The following is a 15394-nucleotide window of genomic DNA, read 5'->3' as shown; positions in this document are numbered from 1 at the left end:
GAATCAACAACAGTTTCGGGAATAGCCTTTGCTATTATTCCATAATCCTTGGGGGCTACAGCTTACTTAACTGAGTTTAAAAAACCACCGAGGTGACAAAAACTCCTCAAGCAGCCTCAAGCAGAGGCTGTGCCCAGTGCCCTGCTGACATCTAACGGCAGCTGGGGACACTGCAGAAGGATCCCAGCGACAAAGCGCGGCTGGGAATGCACATCCTGTGTGGAGAGCATCGCCTCCGGTACAGCTCAACGCTCCTGAACGTGTTGGTGGTGAGGACTCTAAAAACTCCTCACCAGACACACTGGAATTCAAGGAAAGGTTAAACAAACCAGGCTTCACTACAGGGCAGTACCAAGGAGCTCCTGCTGCCACAACTCTCATCTTTGAAGTGACACTGACTTATGGAAATAATAAAGTCAAGATCCCATGAAATGTTCCTCTTCATAAGGCCTAGAGATTAATAAATCAATTTGCAAGTCCACTGGTTTCTTCTAGGCAGACAGAAATCAAGTTCTTTATCTCCTTTAGTTATTGAACCAAAAATTAGGAGAGAAGATATTCCAATGTTATTATTTAGCAAAGAAGGAGAGGCGAAGGAAAGGGGAAAGGGGAAAGGGGAAAGGGGAAAGGGGAAAGGGGAAAGGGGAAAGGGGAAAGGGGAAAGGGGAAAGGGGAAAGGGGAAAGGGGAAAGGGGAAAGGGGAAAGGGGAAAGGGGAAAGGGGAAGGGAAGGGAAGGGAAGGGAAGGGAAGGGAAGGGAAGGGAAGGGAAGGGAAGGGAAGGGAAGGGAAGGGAAGGGAAGGGAAGGGAAGGGAAGGGAAGGGAAGGGAAGGGAAGGGAAGGGAAGGGAAGGGAAGGGAAGGGAAGGGAAGGGAAGGGAAGGGAAGGGAAGGGAAGGGAAGGGAAGGGAAGGGAAGGGAAGGGAAGGGAAGGGAAGGGAAGGGAAGGGAAGGGAAGGGAAGGGAAGGGAAGGGAAGGGAAGGGAAGCTGTGCCGATGGTCAGTGCCCCAGGAATGCCCTGTGGAAGAGCAGCCCGATGGCAGCAGATGGCAGCAATGCCCCACAGGACAGTGCCGTCCTTGCCCACCCCACCAGGGGCTTGTCCAACTTCCCTGGCAAACAGCCAAAGAATAAATAATGGGATGCACCCATCTAAAATTAGAGAGAAGCTTCCTCTTTAAGCAAACGCCAACACAAATTTGTACATCACTACACAGCTGAGACACTGCTGAACCAGGGATCCCAGCTCATGGAAGAGAAAGGTTTAATCGCTTATTTTTTACTCTAGAGAGGGGAAATGAATTGGAGTTTCCTCTTCCTTGCTGAAAAAAGGTAAATCCATGCTGAACATCTCTTAACAAACAATTTGTATAAATTTTCAAAGCACCTATAGAACCATAGAACCATTATCTTATAGCTCAGATTTTTCTAGTGGCAAAGTTGCTGTGGAGGACAGGGGTTCCTCACAGCTCATCTTCTCTTTCCACAGAGCCTTTCCCTCCCATTTCCAGCACATCCTTCCTTCCCTATCAATGCTGATTCACTCTAAACCAGCCTATTTGCCAGGAGATCCTAAGGTCAACCAGCCCATGAAATCTCATGGATTTTCATTCAATTACAGCGTGGTGATATTTACAACCCCTGGAAATCTCATGGATTTTCATTCAATTACAGTGTGGTGATATTTACAACCCCTGGTCAATTATCACATTGCATTGAAAGTTTCATCGTGGCATTTGTGAGCTGCCTGCAGGTGACAACCTGAGCATAGAATGATTATTTATCAGTTCTCATTTAGGCAGCTCACAGGTTCTCCCTTCCTTTCACCCATGTGAAGAATTAGTCCCATGTGTTACACACAGAGCATAGGTGAACTCACAGAGTTGTAGACAGTAGGACAAAAAGGTTGTGGAATTACTAATATGAGAACAGCAGGTGTCAGCACGTGTAAATGTATTAATAGCAAAGGCATGAGTAAAAATAATGGACAGAAGGACTTTCAAAAGGTCAGAGACAGATTTAGCCTTTGGTTTCACATACTGCTCATCTGGATCAGTCTGAAATCGACTGGCACCAGTGTGGCAGGAGGAGCTCACAGCAGCAATAGGAAGAGTGTTCAAGAGGGATCTTATCCTCACTAGAGAAACTGTTGGTCGTTCTCCAGTGCTGTTCTTGTCACTTGGAGACATCAAGAACCACGAGTACATTTAGCATTCAGCTCCACTCCTACCTCTGCCTCAACCAATTGTGCTACCAAACCAAAACCTTTGCTCCTCTGGAACGTAATGGACAGCAAGATTCAGGCTGTCCATTTAGGCTCTTCCAAGGAAGAGTTTAACACAGAATAACATCAACACTAAAAATAAAAGTATTTTAGTAGTCTAATACCATTTTTGTTCATAGGCTGCAATGAGTTTTATGAAGAAGAAGCAATTGCCCTCAGTACACAGTATAACGTGACAGATGCACGTTTGCACGTGCCCACTAATTATCAATATGCCATAGAGAAATAAAGGTTAAAGAATAGCCAGTAATTATTTATGGACTTCATAACTCACACTAATATTGAACTGGAGTTTGGAACTCTTGTCAGATTTAACTATCTGGTATGCAATGACTGTGTGCGTGATGTACTTTTGCACAGACTTTGTCTCTGTGGATGGACCTTGGAAAGCAGCAGAAATTGTTACTCTGGCCTCTTCCAAAAGGGGAGAAAGATCCCAACTCTCCACGTGAGAGTAAGAGAACGTGAGGAAGAAAAGCAATAAAACCTCACAGAACATTAAACGAAACACGAGGCCGGGGCAGCTGGAACTTTCCCCGCTGCTCCCCTCACGAGGGGATGCCCGGGGCTCACTCACCTCAGGCGATGGCTGCCCGAAGGGCCGGCCGCTCACTCCGTGCCTTCTCCTTCGGTCCTCCCTGCCTTTTCCTTCGGTCTCCCTGCCTTTTCCTTCGGTCCTCTCTGCCTTCCCTGCCCTGGGCCGCTGCCCCTCCGCTGTCCCGGCCCGGGCGCGGCGGCGGGCGGGGGTCGCTCCATGGCCGCTCCCTCACGCCCTCAGCGGCGGTGGCGCCCCCTGGCGGCGGGGGCGGGCGGCCCCTTCCGGAGCGCGCGGCCGGGGCGGGGCGGGGCGGGCGCGTGGCGGCTGCGCTGAGGCGGCGCCGAGGGAGCCGCGACGGGGCCGCCGTGCTGAGGCGGCGGGAGCGGCGGCGGCGGTGGCGGTGACAGCCGGGCAGCGCACAGGCGGCTCGGAGGGGACGCGGGACTGACGCCGAGGCGGCTCTGAGGGGACCCGGGGACCATGCCAGACGAGGAAGCTGGCAAGCCCCGGCGGCCTGCAGGTAACGGCCGCAGGGGGAGCGGGCAGGGGCTGTCACCAAACGGCCCCGCAGCGGCCGCTCCTCGCGGGGCGCCTTCGTGGATCTCTCTCTCCGCTTTTTTGTCCCGGTTTTAATTCTTGCTTCATTTAGTCGAGGAGGGAAGTTTGAAGATGCTTCATCGAAGTTAAGCCCGCGGGAGGAGCGAGGAGCGGTTGTGCTTCGCTTCCCGGGCAGCCTCCGCTTCCCGGAGCCCCGGCCGCCGAGGGGTCACCGGCGGCTCCGGAGCGACGCCAGCCCCGGCTATCGGTGAATGCTGAGCCCCCAGCCCCGGCTAACGGGGAATGCGGAGCCCCCAGCCTCGGATAACGGGGGCTGCTGAACCGGTTACCCGGCTATCGGGGAATGCTGAGCCCCAGCCCCGGCTAACGGGGAATGCGGAGCCCCAGCACCGGTTAATGAGGGATGCTGAGCCCCCAGCCCCGGTTAACGGGGGATGCTGAGCCTCCAGCCCCGGTTAATGAGGGATGCTGAGCCCCAGCCCCGGTTAACGGGGGATGCTGAGCCCCAGCCCCGGCTAACGGGGGATGCTGAGCCCCAGCCCCGATTAACGGGGCATGCTGAGCCTCCAGCCCCGGCTAACGGGGGATGCTGAGCCCCAGCCCCGGTTAACGGGGCACTGACCCCGCTGCCCCCCTCGGGTACCGTGGCCGCAGGTGGCGATTCCCGGCAGGTCCTCACACCGCTCCGTGCCGGAGCATCACCGGGAGCTGCCCCGGTGGCGTAACTCGGGTGGGTTTCTGTGGTGTGCGATTTCCTTTCCTGTGCAGTAACTCGGGTCACTGAGGGGGAAACTACGGAAATGATGACAGAGTCAACAGAAGTAATCTTTGTTTACTGTTACTGCTGGACCAGTGAACAAGAACAAGAACTTAAAGATTGTTTTTTGACACTACTGTGGCTTTTCACCAAAGCCAAATCCTGTCTAGGTGTGACTGGAGGTAGTGGTAGAAGTCCTCAGGTGGGGTGATGGGTTGTACTGAATTTTTACTTCTTGGTATCGTTATTGATGTGGGTTTTGTCCTCCAGTTAGGAGGCATTTTGGAGATGATGCACTGAGCACTACTGGCAGTCTCACTTACTGGAAGCTGGCATGTTTTCCTGTTACTTCCATTGTTCAGAAACAGGCAAAGTCCTGATTTATTCTACACTTTTCTCGTTTGCAGCCAGAGCAGGAAATGTATTTATAAGAAAGCTTTGTGTATGAAGCCTTTGGTTGGGTAATTTGAGTTGTTGTATAAATAACTGTGGATCTCTTTGGCCCTGGTGCCCAGTGGCACATCCTGGCTCTGGTATCTTTGGAGAGGATCTGCATTTCATGTGTAACTCTGCTAGTTATTAATACCTCACCACGGTCACATCGGTGTCAATCTTGTCTCTGCAAGCCTTTCCTGAACACGCTGCTGAGGTGGTTTCTCCTGCAGCTCTCATGTGATCACAATAAAATATGGAGTAAGTGGCATTAGATGTAGTTTTGGTTATTAGATGTTGAAATTTTGGGTTTTTCCCATCTGAAATGCTCTGTGAAGCATCTGTGAAGACACGTAATTCACTTTGAAATTGGCGTTTCGTTTTCATCAGGGCACATTTTGTGTGTTTGACTGTGGTGTGCTTGTTTGGATTGTGGAGTCTTTGCAGAAGGAAATAAATCACAAATGAACCATGTGCCACACTCAAGCTGTAACGAGAACTTTCCCCTTCCATCTTAGCCTCCAGCACTAAGTGTGTATTATAAATTCTTAATACAGTTTGATGGTCCAAGTGATAATTTCTTGCTAAAGTAATGGTAACTGTTCCAGTCAGCCTTAAAGGCATTGAAGGCTGATTCAATTAAGTTTTTGTTTTTATTTTTTAATAACCCTTCTCCTTGTGGTTTATTTTTCAAAAAGGTTGCTCAAGAATATTTGCATTTTTTTTATTGCCTGCTTAGACTTGCCCACCACAGCAGGCCATAAATCCAAGGTGGGGGCTTGCCTGCCTTTTAGCTCAGAGAAGATTCCAGTGGCGGTTTAGGGATACTCAGCCAGCACTTGGTGTGGGGTCAAGCCCTTGTTTTCCACCTGTGGGATGGGCAGGGATGGGAATCACCTCCAGGAGCTGCAGAACTCGCTCATCCCACAAATGCCAGCCATGTCACTTGTGTCTCATTGAGTTTTCCACAAGACAGCATCTCTCTCCCTTCTCGTATTGTGAAAAACAACACATTGGTGCTAAATAAAGCATCCTCTTTGCTCAGTCTTGAAATCTGACATCATTTCAGGTGTGACTTCTACATGAAATTCCGAATCTCCAGAGTAGGAGGGTGATGTTTGTGAGTGCTGGGACACTCAGGGACATCCCTGCTTGGCAGCAGGCTCCTGGCAGCCCGTTAGGAGTCTCAGCTGGCAGGATAAGAGACTTCCTGTAGCTCTGAGGATGCCTCCCAGGCCACATTTTGGCATGGCTTTAGCTGGGGAGCTTTTGAAACCACCAGCTCGTTATTTGATCCCAGAGTTACCTTCAGGCGTCTTCCATTGACAGAGGAATAAGGCATGAGGAGCTTCTGGCCAAGAAATTCTTTATGGAGGTTTTATTTCCCATCCAGCTAATCTTATACCTCGTCTTATCCAACCTCCCAGATCCAACGGTGTGAGAATTGTGGTTTGCTTAGATGTGCACCCCTTACAGCTGGAACAGACCCAGTGCCAGCAGTGCTGCCCCAGAGCTGGCAGGCTGGGGGCATTTGTGCTCTACCCCTTCCATGAGGTTCCTCTGACTTGTCAGGAAACAGAGGAACACGATTTCCACTGCTGCCTGCGAGTCACTCTGCTACAAGAACTTGGGGAGAGAAAGGCCTTTGGGAATTGAAACTTCAGTGCTGGTACACTTGTGCATAAATGCTGCTTGGACAGCATTCTGCCCTCAGCTGTATTGCACAACTTAGAGACTGATGAAAATCAAAGCAGAATTTGGCTTTTAATTTGATTTTTGGATCTAAACCTAATGTATTTGGCCAGAGGAGTAGTGCTAACAGTGACTTATTTCTAGGAACACTTAACATAAATATCCAGTTTAGGCACTTTAATAGGCACTCTTGGTTTTAAAAAGTGACAATTTCTGCTCTTTTGTAGATGATGACAACTCTGGCCTCGGTTTCTGTGGATCGATCCTGGTGCTGATCTCGATTGTTTTCACTGTTATTACATTTCCTATAACAATATGGATGTGCATAAAGGTAAAATCGTTCACTGCTAAAGTGGATTAAAACTTTCAGCAATGCAGAGTGGCTATTATTGTTCTCAATTGGATTTATTGAGAAAATAAACACAAATTAATCTAGCTCTGCTCTTTCTTGAGCTATAGTAGACCTCAACACTGCAGTGCATTCAAACAAAAAATAAAAGTGGTTTTATAATATTTGGTCAAAATAATTCCTGCATTGATGTCTTCACTACATCTGTCCAGCTGTCATTAGTAAATAAGCACATTTGAAGGATCAGAATAATTGCAAGAACCCATAACTACTCTTAGAGAACTTATTTTTTTTAAAGATATCTCCCTGTATATCACTCATGTAAATATGAAGTGTGTAAATAGAAATCTGTAATTACGTACATGGACGTGGCTGCACGTGACACATTTGAAGACGCAGTGCTGCCTGTGATCACTCTGGGGTTGATGTTTGCAGTTCCACACAGGAGGAGTTATTTCCTCCTGGCTTGGCTGGTGTGGCATCAGAATTGGAGCTGGAAAAATCCCTGCTGGGTCACAAATGTTGCACTTTGGTGTGTTGTTGCCAGGATATTCCTGATGGCTCTGCTGGTGTCTGAACCTGCCCAGGTGCCGTCCTGTTGAGAGTCTGAGGAATATTTCTTGTGGACTATTGTCATGATATTTTCCTTTTGCTCTTTGCTTTTTGACAATAAAGTTTTAGCTAAAATTCTCAAAAGCAGCCAGTAGAGAAGTGTGTATTAAATTTGAGACTCAAGACTGCCCTAGCCTGGTGTGTACATAATTTGGAATCCATCATGTGCATGACATCCAACAATCTGTTCCAGGTTATCAAGGAATACGAGCGCGTCATCATCTTCCGCCTTGGACGCATCCTGAAAGGGGGAGCAAAGGGACCAGGTATGTCCTGGACAGCAATTTCCTCCAATTAGTCACCAGCAAAACAATCATGCTGTAGAGACATTGCAGTAAAGTGGCAAATGGATTTCTCAAGAATTCTGTAACTTCCAGTAAGAGGATGTGTTACAACAGGAATTTAGGAGCCTCGTGGGTCTCTTCCCGCTCATAAAGTTCTGATTTGTACTCTGGATTGAGAAGGCAGCAAACTTAATTCTACCCAGCTCTCCTTTGTTAATGTATGATCTGCAGGCAGAATCAAAAGCACTAAATGTAAAGGGAGGAATAATGGCATCAAATGGGTTATTTGAAAAAAGAAGTTTAATGTATCAGTTAAACCCAATGAGTCTGAAAGCCTCAATGTCCTTCAAAAGTAACAGAAGCCAGTAGAGTATTTGATGGTTTTGACAAGTTGTTAGAAACTCTGCAGCCTGGAAGAATGTTATTTTCAGCTGTTGCTCCTGCTGCTCAAAGTGACAAAGGGGCAATGGCTTCTTCCTTCATTTTCACCCAGGCTTTGCAATGTTTCACATTGCTGGAAAGCTGAAGAATCTCAGTGAGCCACCAGAACAAAAGGCAGGAGATTGGTGCTTGCCAGAATTAGGCTCCACAAATAACTGTGTGGGGAACATTTTTAAAAGTAGTTGTTAATAGTTTTGAGGCTGTTTTATTTCTAAATGTGAAAAATCTCTAAGTAAATGATATCCAGATAAATTGAAGTTTCTCAGCATGCATTTTTGAAAATCTTACCTTGGTTTGGAAGCCACCAACAAGTGTTGTGCTGCTGAGTTCCTCACAAAGAGCTGCACAGCCACAACAGCTGGATTTCACCTTATTGCATTAACAAGCTTTGTCTGCTCTAATGACTCATTTTCACATCTTCTTGAATGGATTTTTTGGCACAGGTTTGTTTTTTGTCCTGCCTTGCACAGACAGCTTCATCAAAGTTGATATGAGAACCATCACTTTTGATATCCCTCCTCAGGAGGTGAGTTTGCATTTGCCTTTGCATCTACTAAAGTCCTTGCAGAATTTTGTGCACTTTGCTTTTCCTTCTCCCCTCTCAGTATTGGGTAATGTGCAGTTTGAGTACAGATTCCCTGTGCAGGTGCAGTGTATTGTGAAGAATACATATATCCCTTAGAAATGTCATCCAGTAAGGGAAGAGCACTGAAAGAAGACAGATGATGCTCTGAGGACCAAATGAGATAATTGAATACTGCCTGAGAGCTGGAATGGGAGGGCTTTGGAACGAAGGCTGCTGGGCTTCATACTACATTCCCTAATTGCCTCTGTGAAATCTGGAAGATTTCCAGGCACAGCAGGGATCTGTCCTGTGCCAATTTATCTACATGTATAAACTGGCTCAAGTAATGGGATGAAATTGGAATATACATCAATGGTATTTATAGCAACTGGGGGAATGAGTGGTCAGCTCCCTTTGTTGGGTTGGTGTGCACGTGGCTCCTGTGCCCTGCCCTGCACAGGAACACCCATGGCAGGTCCTAAAGAACAAAAAAATTACTTTGATTTCTAGTCTGATTTTCCTTGGACATCCTAACTTTGTAGCAGAATGTCTCCAGAGCATTAAGCCAGCTGAACTCAGTGCAACTCAATGGATAGCAAAAGAATAAAACCCAAGTGTCCCGCTAAAAATAAGTTGTATCCTGATGGTTATAACTGTATCACTCATATATATCACTCATATAACTGTATCAGGTGCATTTTGAGACACAGAGATGCTCCCTTCAACCCGTGTGCTGCATCTGTTTCCTGTCAGATGTGCTGTGGGCTTGTTGCTCATGGTTAGTTGTAGATTGAGACAAATGGCAGCTGTCCTGGTACACTCTAAAGGGTAATTGGGAAAAACCTAATCACTGGCAGGCAGAATGTGCTTGCAGCTGCTGATGTGCCATTAGTGAGGCCATCAGTAATCCAGTTTTTCTTTTGACTTGATTAAATTACGCTTATGGATTTAGGTTTGTTTGTGTTCCTTACATAGGGGCAGAAATCAATTTTTATTTGCTCAACATGATTTCTGTGCATGCTACTCATTCTTTAGCTTTGTGTTATGAAAAGCCTGCTAAGAGAGGTCGTTTGGGAAGGGACAGGGCAGGTGAATCTTGAAGGGAATTGTGTACCATGGAACGAGGTTCTGTGAGCTCCCCTGAGCAGTGGCACCCTCCTGTCCCAGGAGGGGCAGCTGTGCAGCACAGTCCCACAGCCCTGCTGTCAGGCTGCCTCACACAGCCCTGGGGAAAGCTCCCTGAAAGGCAGCACTGGGACCTGCCTGGGTGTGATTCCTTGCCAGAGTCACTGGTTAAACCTTCTCAGGTGAAGATGAATTTCAGAGTAAATAATTTCTGCCTTTTCTCTTTTTCCTGTCAGTGATATGACTTACAGATTCCTCTGTGTTTTCGAAGAAGTGGGTTAAAAATAACATTAGGGCAAAGTGAATGGAATGTGCTTTTTTCACTGACAAGTTTCTAATCCCATAATTAGTCTCAGCTTTTCAGAGCTGTACTGGGAAGTTTGTGAAAACACTGGGGCACGTTCACATGCAGCATATGTGTATAAGGACTTTGGTTTTCAAGACAGTGGGAAACCAGGGCTTGGTGTAGTAAAACAAATATGTGATTGTCTTAATAATTAACCTTGTATTTATGGAATATTCTGTACTTTCCCCATTGCTTTTCAGATCCTGACCAAGGACTCGGTGACAGTCAACGTGGATGGAGTGGTTTATTACAGGGTGCACAACGCCACCCTGGCTGTGGCAAACGTCACCAACGCCGACTCAGCCACCCGGCTCCTGGCACAGACCACCCTGAGGAACGTCCTGGGCACCAAAAGCCTCGCTGAGATCCTCTCTGACCGGGAGGAAATTGCCCGCAGCATGCAGGTAGGAGCATCTTGGAGCAATCCATCACACAGCAGGTAAAGCAGCAATGCCATGGATCACTTAAAGGTGGGGATTTATTTTATCTCTGAGTGATCAGTTGTCATTTGGAGCTGTGGGCAAAGCCCTGACAAGATCTCTTGGGAGGGCACTGTGTAAAATAAGAATGAGGGACTAAAGCACCAGGGGCCAGTGGGGCTAGCATGTGGGAATGAGGGATACAGGAGAGGATGGCTTCCCTGGATCCTTGTGTCACTCCTTCACTGTGGAAGGAAACTGTGCCACAGAACTCCTTCAATTCATTAATCAAGCCCTGGGAGTTTTTGTTACTTTAAAACAGTTGTGCTGTTTTAGCTGTCACATCATACTACAAATACTAAAGCCCTGAAGGTCTGAGAATTTGAAGAGAATTCATTTGATTTATTGGTCATTTTTCATATTTGGGTATTAGTTTGAGGCAGGTGTGTGGCTTCACTTACGTGTCCTGCCTTCTGTAGGCCACACTTGATGAGGCAACAGATAATTGGGGCATTAAGGTGGAACGTGTGGAGATCAAGGATGTGAAGTTACCTGTCCAGCTGCAGAGAGCCATGGCTGCAGAAGCAGAGGCTGCCCGGGAGGCAAGAGCCAAGGTAATGACATCAGCCTGGGGGCTGGATTTGGTTTTTCCCAAGTAAGAAATACACCATTCTCTCTCAAGCCCTTGTAGATACAAAAAAGTACAGCTTGAGGGAGAAAGTAATTTCAGCTATCTGTGGGGAGTGCCTCTGGTTTTGAGAGGCAGTGCTGGAAGAAGCACAAAAGCTTTTGAAGACAGAATAAATACTTGCATTGCATTCTCAAGACCTGATGTCAGCTTTTGTGATCCTGCATTCTGGATGGGAGGACAGCAGGCACTGGGGCCTGGAGAGCAAACAGGAGCAGCTTGTGACTGGTGGAAGCACGTGCCCAGGGCAGGTCCCTGAGCAGGGTGGTTCCTGCCTAGGGCTGAGATCAGCCTGTGCATTCCCTGCTCCTCCTGTTTGGGGTTCAGGTTGAGGACCAGGCTCAGTGTGACCCGTTTGCCTCCGCAGGTGATCGCGGCCGAGGGGGAGATGAACGCGTCCAAGGCGCTGAAGGAGGCATCCATGGTGATCACAGAGTCTCCTGCTGCTCTCCAGCTGCGCTACCTGCAGACCCTGACCACCATCGCTGCCGAGAAGAATTCCACCATCGTCTTCCCCCTGCCCATAAACCTCCTGCAGGGCCTCCTAGGTGGGACAGAGTAGGAGACTGGGAGGGGCGAGCTCGGGGTCAGCCCATGTTTGCAGCACTGAGTTCACTGTGTATTGTAGCTGGCGGCAGTGTTAGCAAAGTGGGTTTGCTGAGGAACCTTTTTGTTTTATTGAGTGTGTTATAGAACTTGTATGCAATGTTTGTGAATGTGGACACGCAATATCTGAAGTTGAAAGCCTCTCAGAAGGAGTACAAGCAGGTTGTGATCTTAACTAAGCTTTATCCATATTGTCCTGGTTGGAACACCTCTATCCATATTGTCCCGGGTGGAACACCTCTAATCCAAAACTTCCTTTTCAAATAGAAGAGAAAACCAGTTGTGGTAGAGGTGATCCAACATTTGGGATTATTCCTTCTACAAAGTGGGTCTGTAGCCCTGCAAGGGAAGTGGAATAGTGTCCTGGAGGCTCCTGAAAATCAGGCTCGTGTTCTCTAAACCAGTCCCCATTGATGAGAAACAGTTGTTAGTGAAACTTTCTGACTTTCTGCCACCCATGAATGGCACAAACATGCCGTAGTTATGGATACAACGTGCTTGTGGTCACCGATGGGCTGCCCTTGTTATGAGGCTGTGTCTGCATAGAGTTGCACTGCTTTAAAGCACTGAAAAAGCTCTACATCTGTTTCTCCTAAAAATGTTTTAAAAACCAAAGTGCTGCATTTTATCCAGATCTACAACCATATTTCTCTAGGAAATGACATGTCTGTAACTAGCAGCAGGGACAAGTGGTGTTTAACAGAAGGCACTGCACTGGTGCTTTACCTGTTGGTGCTGCTCTCTGCAGACCTGGAGTGGTTGTTGTGTCAATAAGGGTTTACATTTCAACCTCAAAGCAGCTGGGCCTCAGTTCACATAACCCAAGCTGTTAAACTTCCTGTTTTGTACCCCTGTAGAACGGATTAATAACAGAAGAGGTGGAGCCAACGTAGGCAAGACTAAGACTCGTCAGGCTGCCACCAGCATTGAGTCTGACTTCCATAGAATCTGGGACGAGGCAGTGGAACTGAAAACACAAGACCACTGATGTAAGTGCCCTTCTCCCACTGGCCAGCATAACTCCTTAAGTAGTTTCTTATGCCCTTTCTGCTCCAATCAGCTCTGTATTTACAGGTGATTTAGGCCTGGGTACCTGTGCCTCGACACGCTGTGCCTTTGTCACTGGCAGGAGATGCCCAAGTGCTGTTGTTTTTCTGCCTGTCTGCTGGGCAGGTTTTCCTCTGCAACACCAAAGCAATATACTCTGTGTTTGTCAAGGTGGCAGCTGATGTAAGCTGAGCTTAACTTCTGGCTGGGAGCGGGAGAAACAGTTAACAAAGCTGGAATAATTAGCATTGCTGTGCTCAGGCACTTGGAGTGGGAAGCAGAGCCACAGCACAGCTCCAGGTTAATCCTTGGGGAAGATGAGTCACCCTGTAACTCCCGCTGCTGCTGCAGGTGCCACCCCTGTGAATTCTTGTTGATAGCACAAGATGCTTTTTTGCTCTCATCCTGAATAAAAAAACATGCTGTTTACGTATGAGTGAGTTTCTGAAAGAGTAAAATACTGTTTGTCAGGGGCTCAAATGCATATAATTCTGAAGAGGGGAAAGCAAAGCAGTTCCAAACTCCTCAAAATAATTTCTGTAACATTTTACTAAAAAGTCCATGTGCAAAAGGTGGCACAAAGGAGGTTTTGGTTTCTAAGGTGTGTTCAAACATGGGATCTACAGCTGCTCTTTAATGTTTTCTTCTTCATAACAAACCCCACCATTTCTGTTCTTCCCATATTTCATACAAGCTTTATTGTATTAAATATAATCAAAGCAAGGAGTAGGGTCAATGACTGGTCATGATTGTTTTCGGAAATTATTGCACAGCTAATTGGCTATTAACATCATTCCCTCGTTAACATACATCCTGCAGGAGGAAGGAGCTCTTGAAGGCACTGAAGGCACTGAACTTGCTCTGTTTCAAACATTGCTCACACATCCACATCTGCCATTGCTCTCTGCAGGGGATCCACAGCCCAGTAGTCATCATCCCAGCCCAGGAACCAGCCAGAGAAGGTGGGAGGCTCAAAGCCCTGCTTGACAATGGTCACCGGGGTCCTCTTGTCCCGCGTGGAGGGGTCTGTGTCAATGTAGCGCTTGGCTGGGGACACAGGGAGGGAGCTCACTGAGCACCAGCCCTGCAGAGCAGCAGCTCAGCTGGGGCCAAAGGGCTGCCACAGAGGCAGCTTCACATGGGCCATTTGAACAAAAACACCCGCTGAAAGTTTGGACCCCCTATGGTTTTATCTATGCCTGTCAGAATATGAATTGCCTGAGTCATGATCACACAGTGGGAAAAGGAGAAAGGGATAGTTCAGAGAGGAAAATGTGACATTACCAGACTTCAGTGCCTCAGTCTTTTCTTCTTCTTGGGCGTCTTTCCCAATCCATACAAAGACCTAAAGATAAAAATATTAATTACTTCAGCATCAATAATTCTCTTTATGAAGGGATAATTTAGATGAAGCCTCAGTGAACAGAGCATGACACAAACCAGAAAATCCTCATGTTGGTGCGCCTGGGTTGCCAACCAACATGGCCAAAGCTCTGTTGGTCAATAATGGGAAGTTTTTTGCCTGCATTTTATCTACATGCATTGTAGACCCTTGAACAAATTCTACACTAGCTTAATGTCAGGGGAAAGTAGCAGATGTTTGAACATTTTTCCATAAAACATCAAAATTCAGCCCTGAGTTGCCATGTGGCTGATGTGTGCTGAATCTGTAATATAACAGCACCTCTGGCTATTGTGGTTCAGGTCTCAATCTAGAACCAATCTGTGCCTATTCTTAGCTCCTCTTGTCCCCCTGTAAACGTGGCATACCTGATCCCATGTGTCCAGGAGCATCACATCATCTGTGGCAAGGTCGTCCTGAGTCAGATCTCCAGGAACTTCTTCAATCTGAAAAAACAGAGTTCAGATGAGCACAGGCTTCATTTACTTTATCTGCACAGGACAGACCACACAAAGATCAGGTGTAAGCTGCTGGGGGGCTCAGAGCAGCTGGGCTGAGCCTGTCCCCCGTGCCAGGCGGGTGCTGGATGCATCCCCCAGGCACTCACGGTGAAGCGGCCGCTCTTGTTGGAGCACGCGAAGAGGCGCGGGGGGTGCGTGTCCATCTTCTTGTCCTTGAGGCGGGGCGAGGTGCGGTACGGAGCTTTGCCACCCAAGGCTGCCCAGAAATTGTCTGGAAAACAGAGAGAGAGAGAGAGACTGATGCTTCTCCTGCTCATGCAACCACACCAGGGTTATGGTTTGGGCAGGACTCGAAGCGTTCTTCCAGGTCAGAAAGTCCCAATGGCCTGCAGACATACATGAGAGCGCTGTTAAACAATGAAAATACCCTGAGAAGCCCCTCTTGCCCATGTCCACATCTTGTTCTGGGAGACAGAATACCCATGAAATAATTGCTGAGGGTGTGCAGTTACACAGAAATGATCTCAGACTCCACCGTGACCCCCTCACCTGGCTCTTTGCCCTCAGCAACCTGTACTGGGCGAGCTCCCAGAATCTTCAGCAGCTCCTGTGCTCCTGATTTCTCAGCGTTGCTGGCTCCTTGGCCAACCCACAGGTAGGCAGCAGAGGGAGTTTTCAGGACAAAGGCATCATTGGAGTTCAGCTGACTGGCTGTAGGATCCAGCTGAAAAGAAGGAACACTGCAGGTGTCAGGTGTAACCATCCTCTACAGGGAGCTTTCAAAATCAA

The 15394-nt window shown here is 47.7% G+C and overlaps 2 protein-coding genes across 5 annotated transcripts in view; one reads left to right on the top strand and one right to left on the bottom strand.

The window, feature by feature from the left end:
* The first annotated feature begins 3139 nt into the window (after positions 1–3139).
* STOM (stomatin) lies at positions 3140–13171 on the top strand. Of its 2 annotated transcripts, XM_074556061.1 has the most exons (9): positions 3140–3341; positions 6488–6591; positions 7415–7487; positions 8390–8472; positions 10183–10386; positions 10881–11015; positions 11457–11637; positions 12553–12684; positions 12770–13171. In XM_074556061.1, exons 1-8 carry the CDS (start codon positions 3302–3304, stop codon positions 12681–12683), a joined length of 951 nt encoding a protein of 316 aa, XP_074412162.1. In that variant the 5' UTR covers positions 3140–3301; the 3' UTR covers position 12684; positions 12770–13171. The 2 variants fall into 2 exon arrangements, with proteins under 2 accessions (XP_074412162.1, XP_074412161.1); XM_074556060.1 differs by having other exon boundaries at positions 12553–13171.
* The window catches only part of GSN (gelsolin), a 23553-nt gene continuing 20613 nt past the window's right edge, over positions 12455–15394 (bottom strand). For all 3 annotated transcript variants that reach the window (XM_074556059.1, XM_074556058.1, XM_005491932.4), the window contains exons 13-17: positions 15155–15329; positions 14752–14876; positions 14513–14590; positions 14027–14087; positions 12455–13789 (exon numbers count right to left, since the gene is read on the bottom strand). In XM_074556059.1, the coding sequence (XP_074412160.1) occupies positions 13620–13789; positions 14027–14087; positions 14513–14590; positions 14752–14876; positions 15155–15329 (609 nt within the window). In that variant the 3' untranslated portion in view covers positions 12455–13619. The remainder of the gene's footprint in view (positions 13790–14026; positions 14088–14512; positions 14591–14751; positions 14877–15154; positions 15330–15394) is intronic.

This window comes from Zonotrichia albicollis, chromosome 21 (genome assembly GCF_047830755.1).
Source record: "Zonotrichia albicollis isolate bZonAlb1 chromosome 21, bZonAlb1.hap1, whole genome shotgun sequence".
Taxonomy (NCBI): domain Eukaryota; kingdom Metazoa; phylum Chordata; class Aves; order Passeriformes; family Passerellidae; genus Zonotrichia; species Zonotrichia albicollis.
Note: the sequence above shows the minus strand (reverse complement) of the source record. Positions and strands in the feature narration are given on the sequence as shown.

Bases quoted from the DNA above. Each gene is read 5' to 3' on its own strand.
- STOM (XM_074556061.1), top strand. From the start codon at position 3,302: ATGCCAGACGAGGAAGCTGGCAAGCCCCGGCGGCCTGCAG. The intron at 10,387-10,880 runs GTAGGAGCATCT...TGCCTTCTGTAG, and splicing joins AAATTGCCCGCAGCATGCAG to GCCACACTTGATGAGGCAAC. The intron at 11,016-11,456 runs GTAATGACATCA...TTGCCTCCGCAG, and splicing joins CCCGGGAGGCAAGAGCCAAG to GTGATCGCGGCCGAGGGGGA.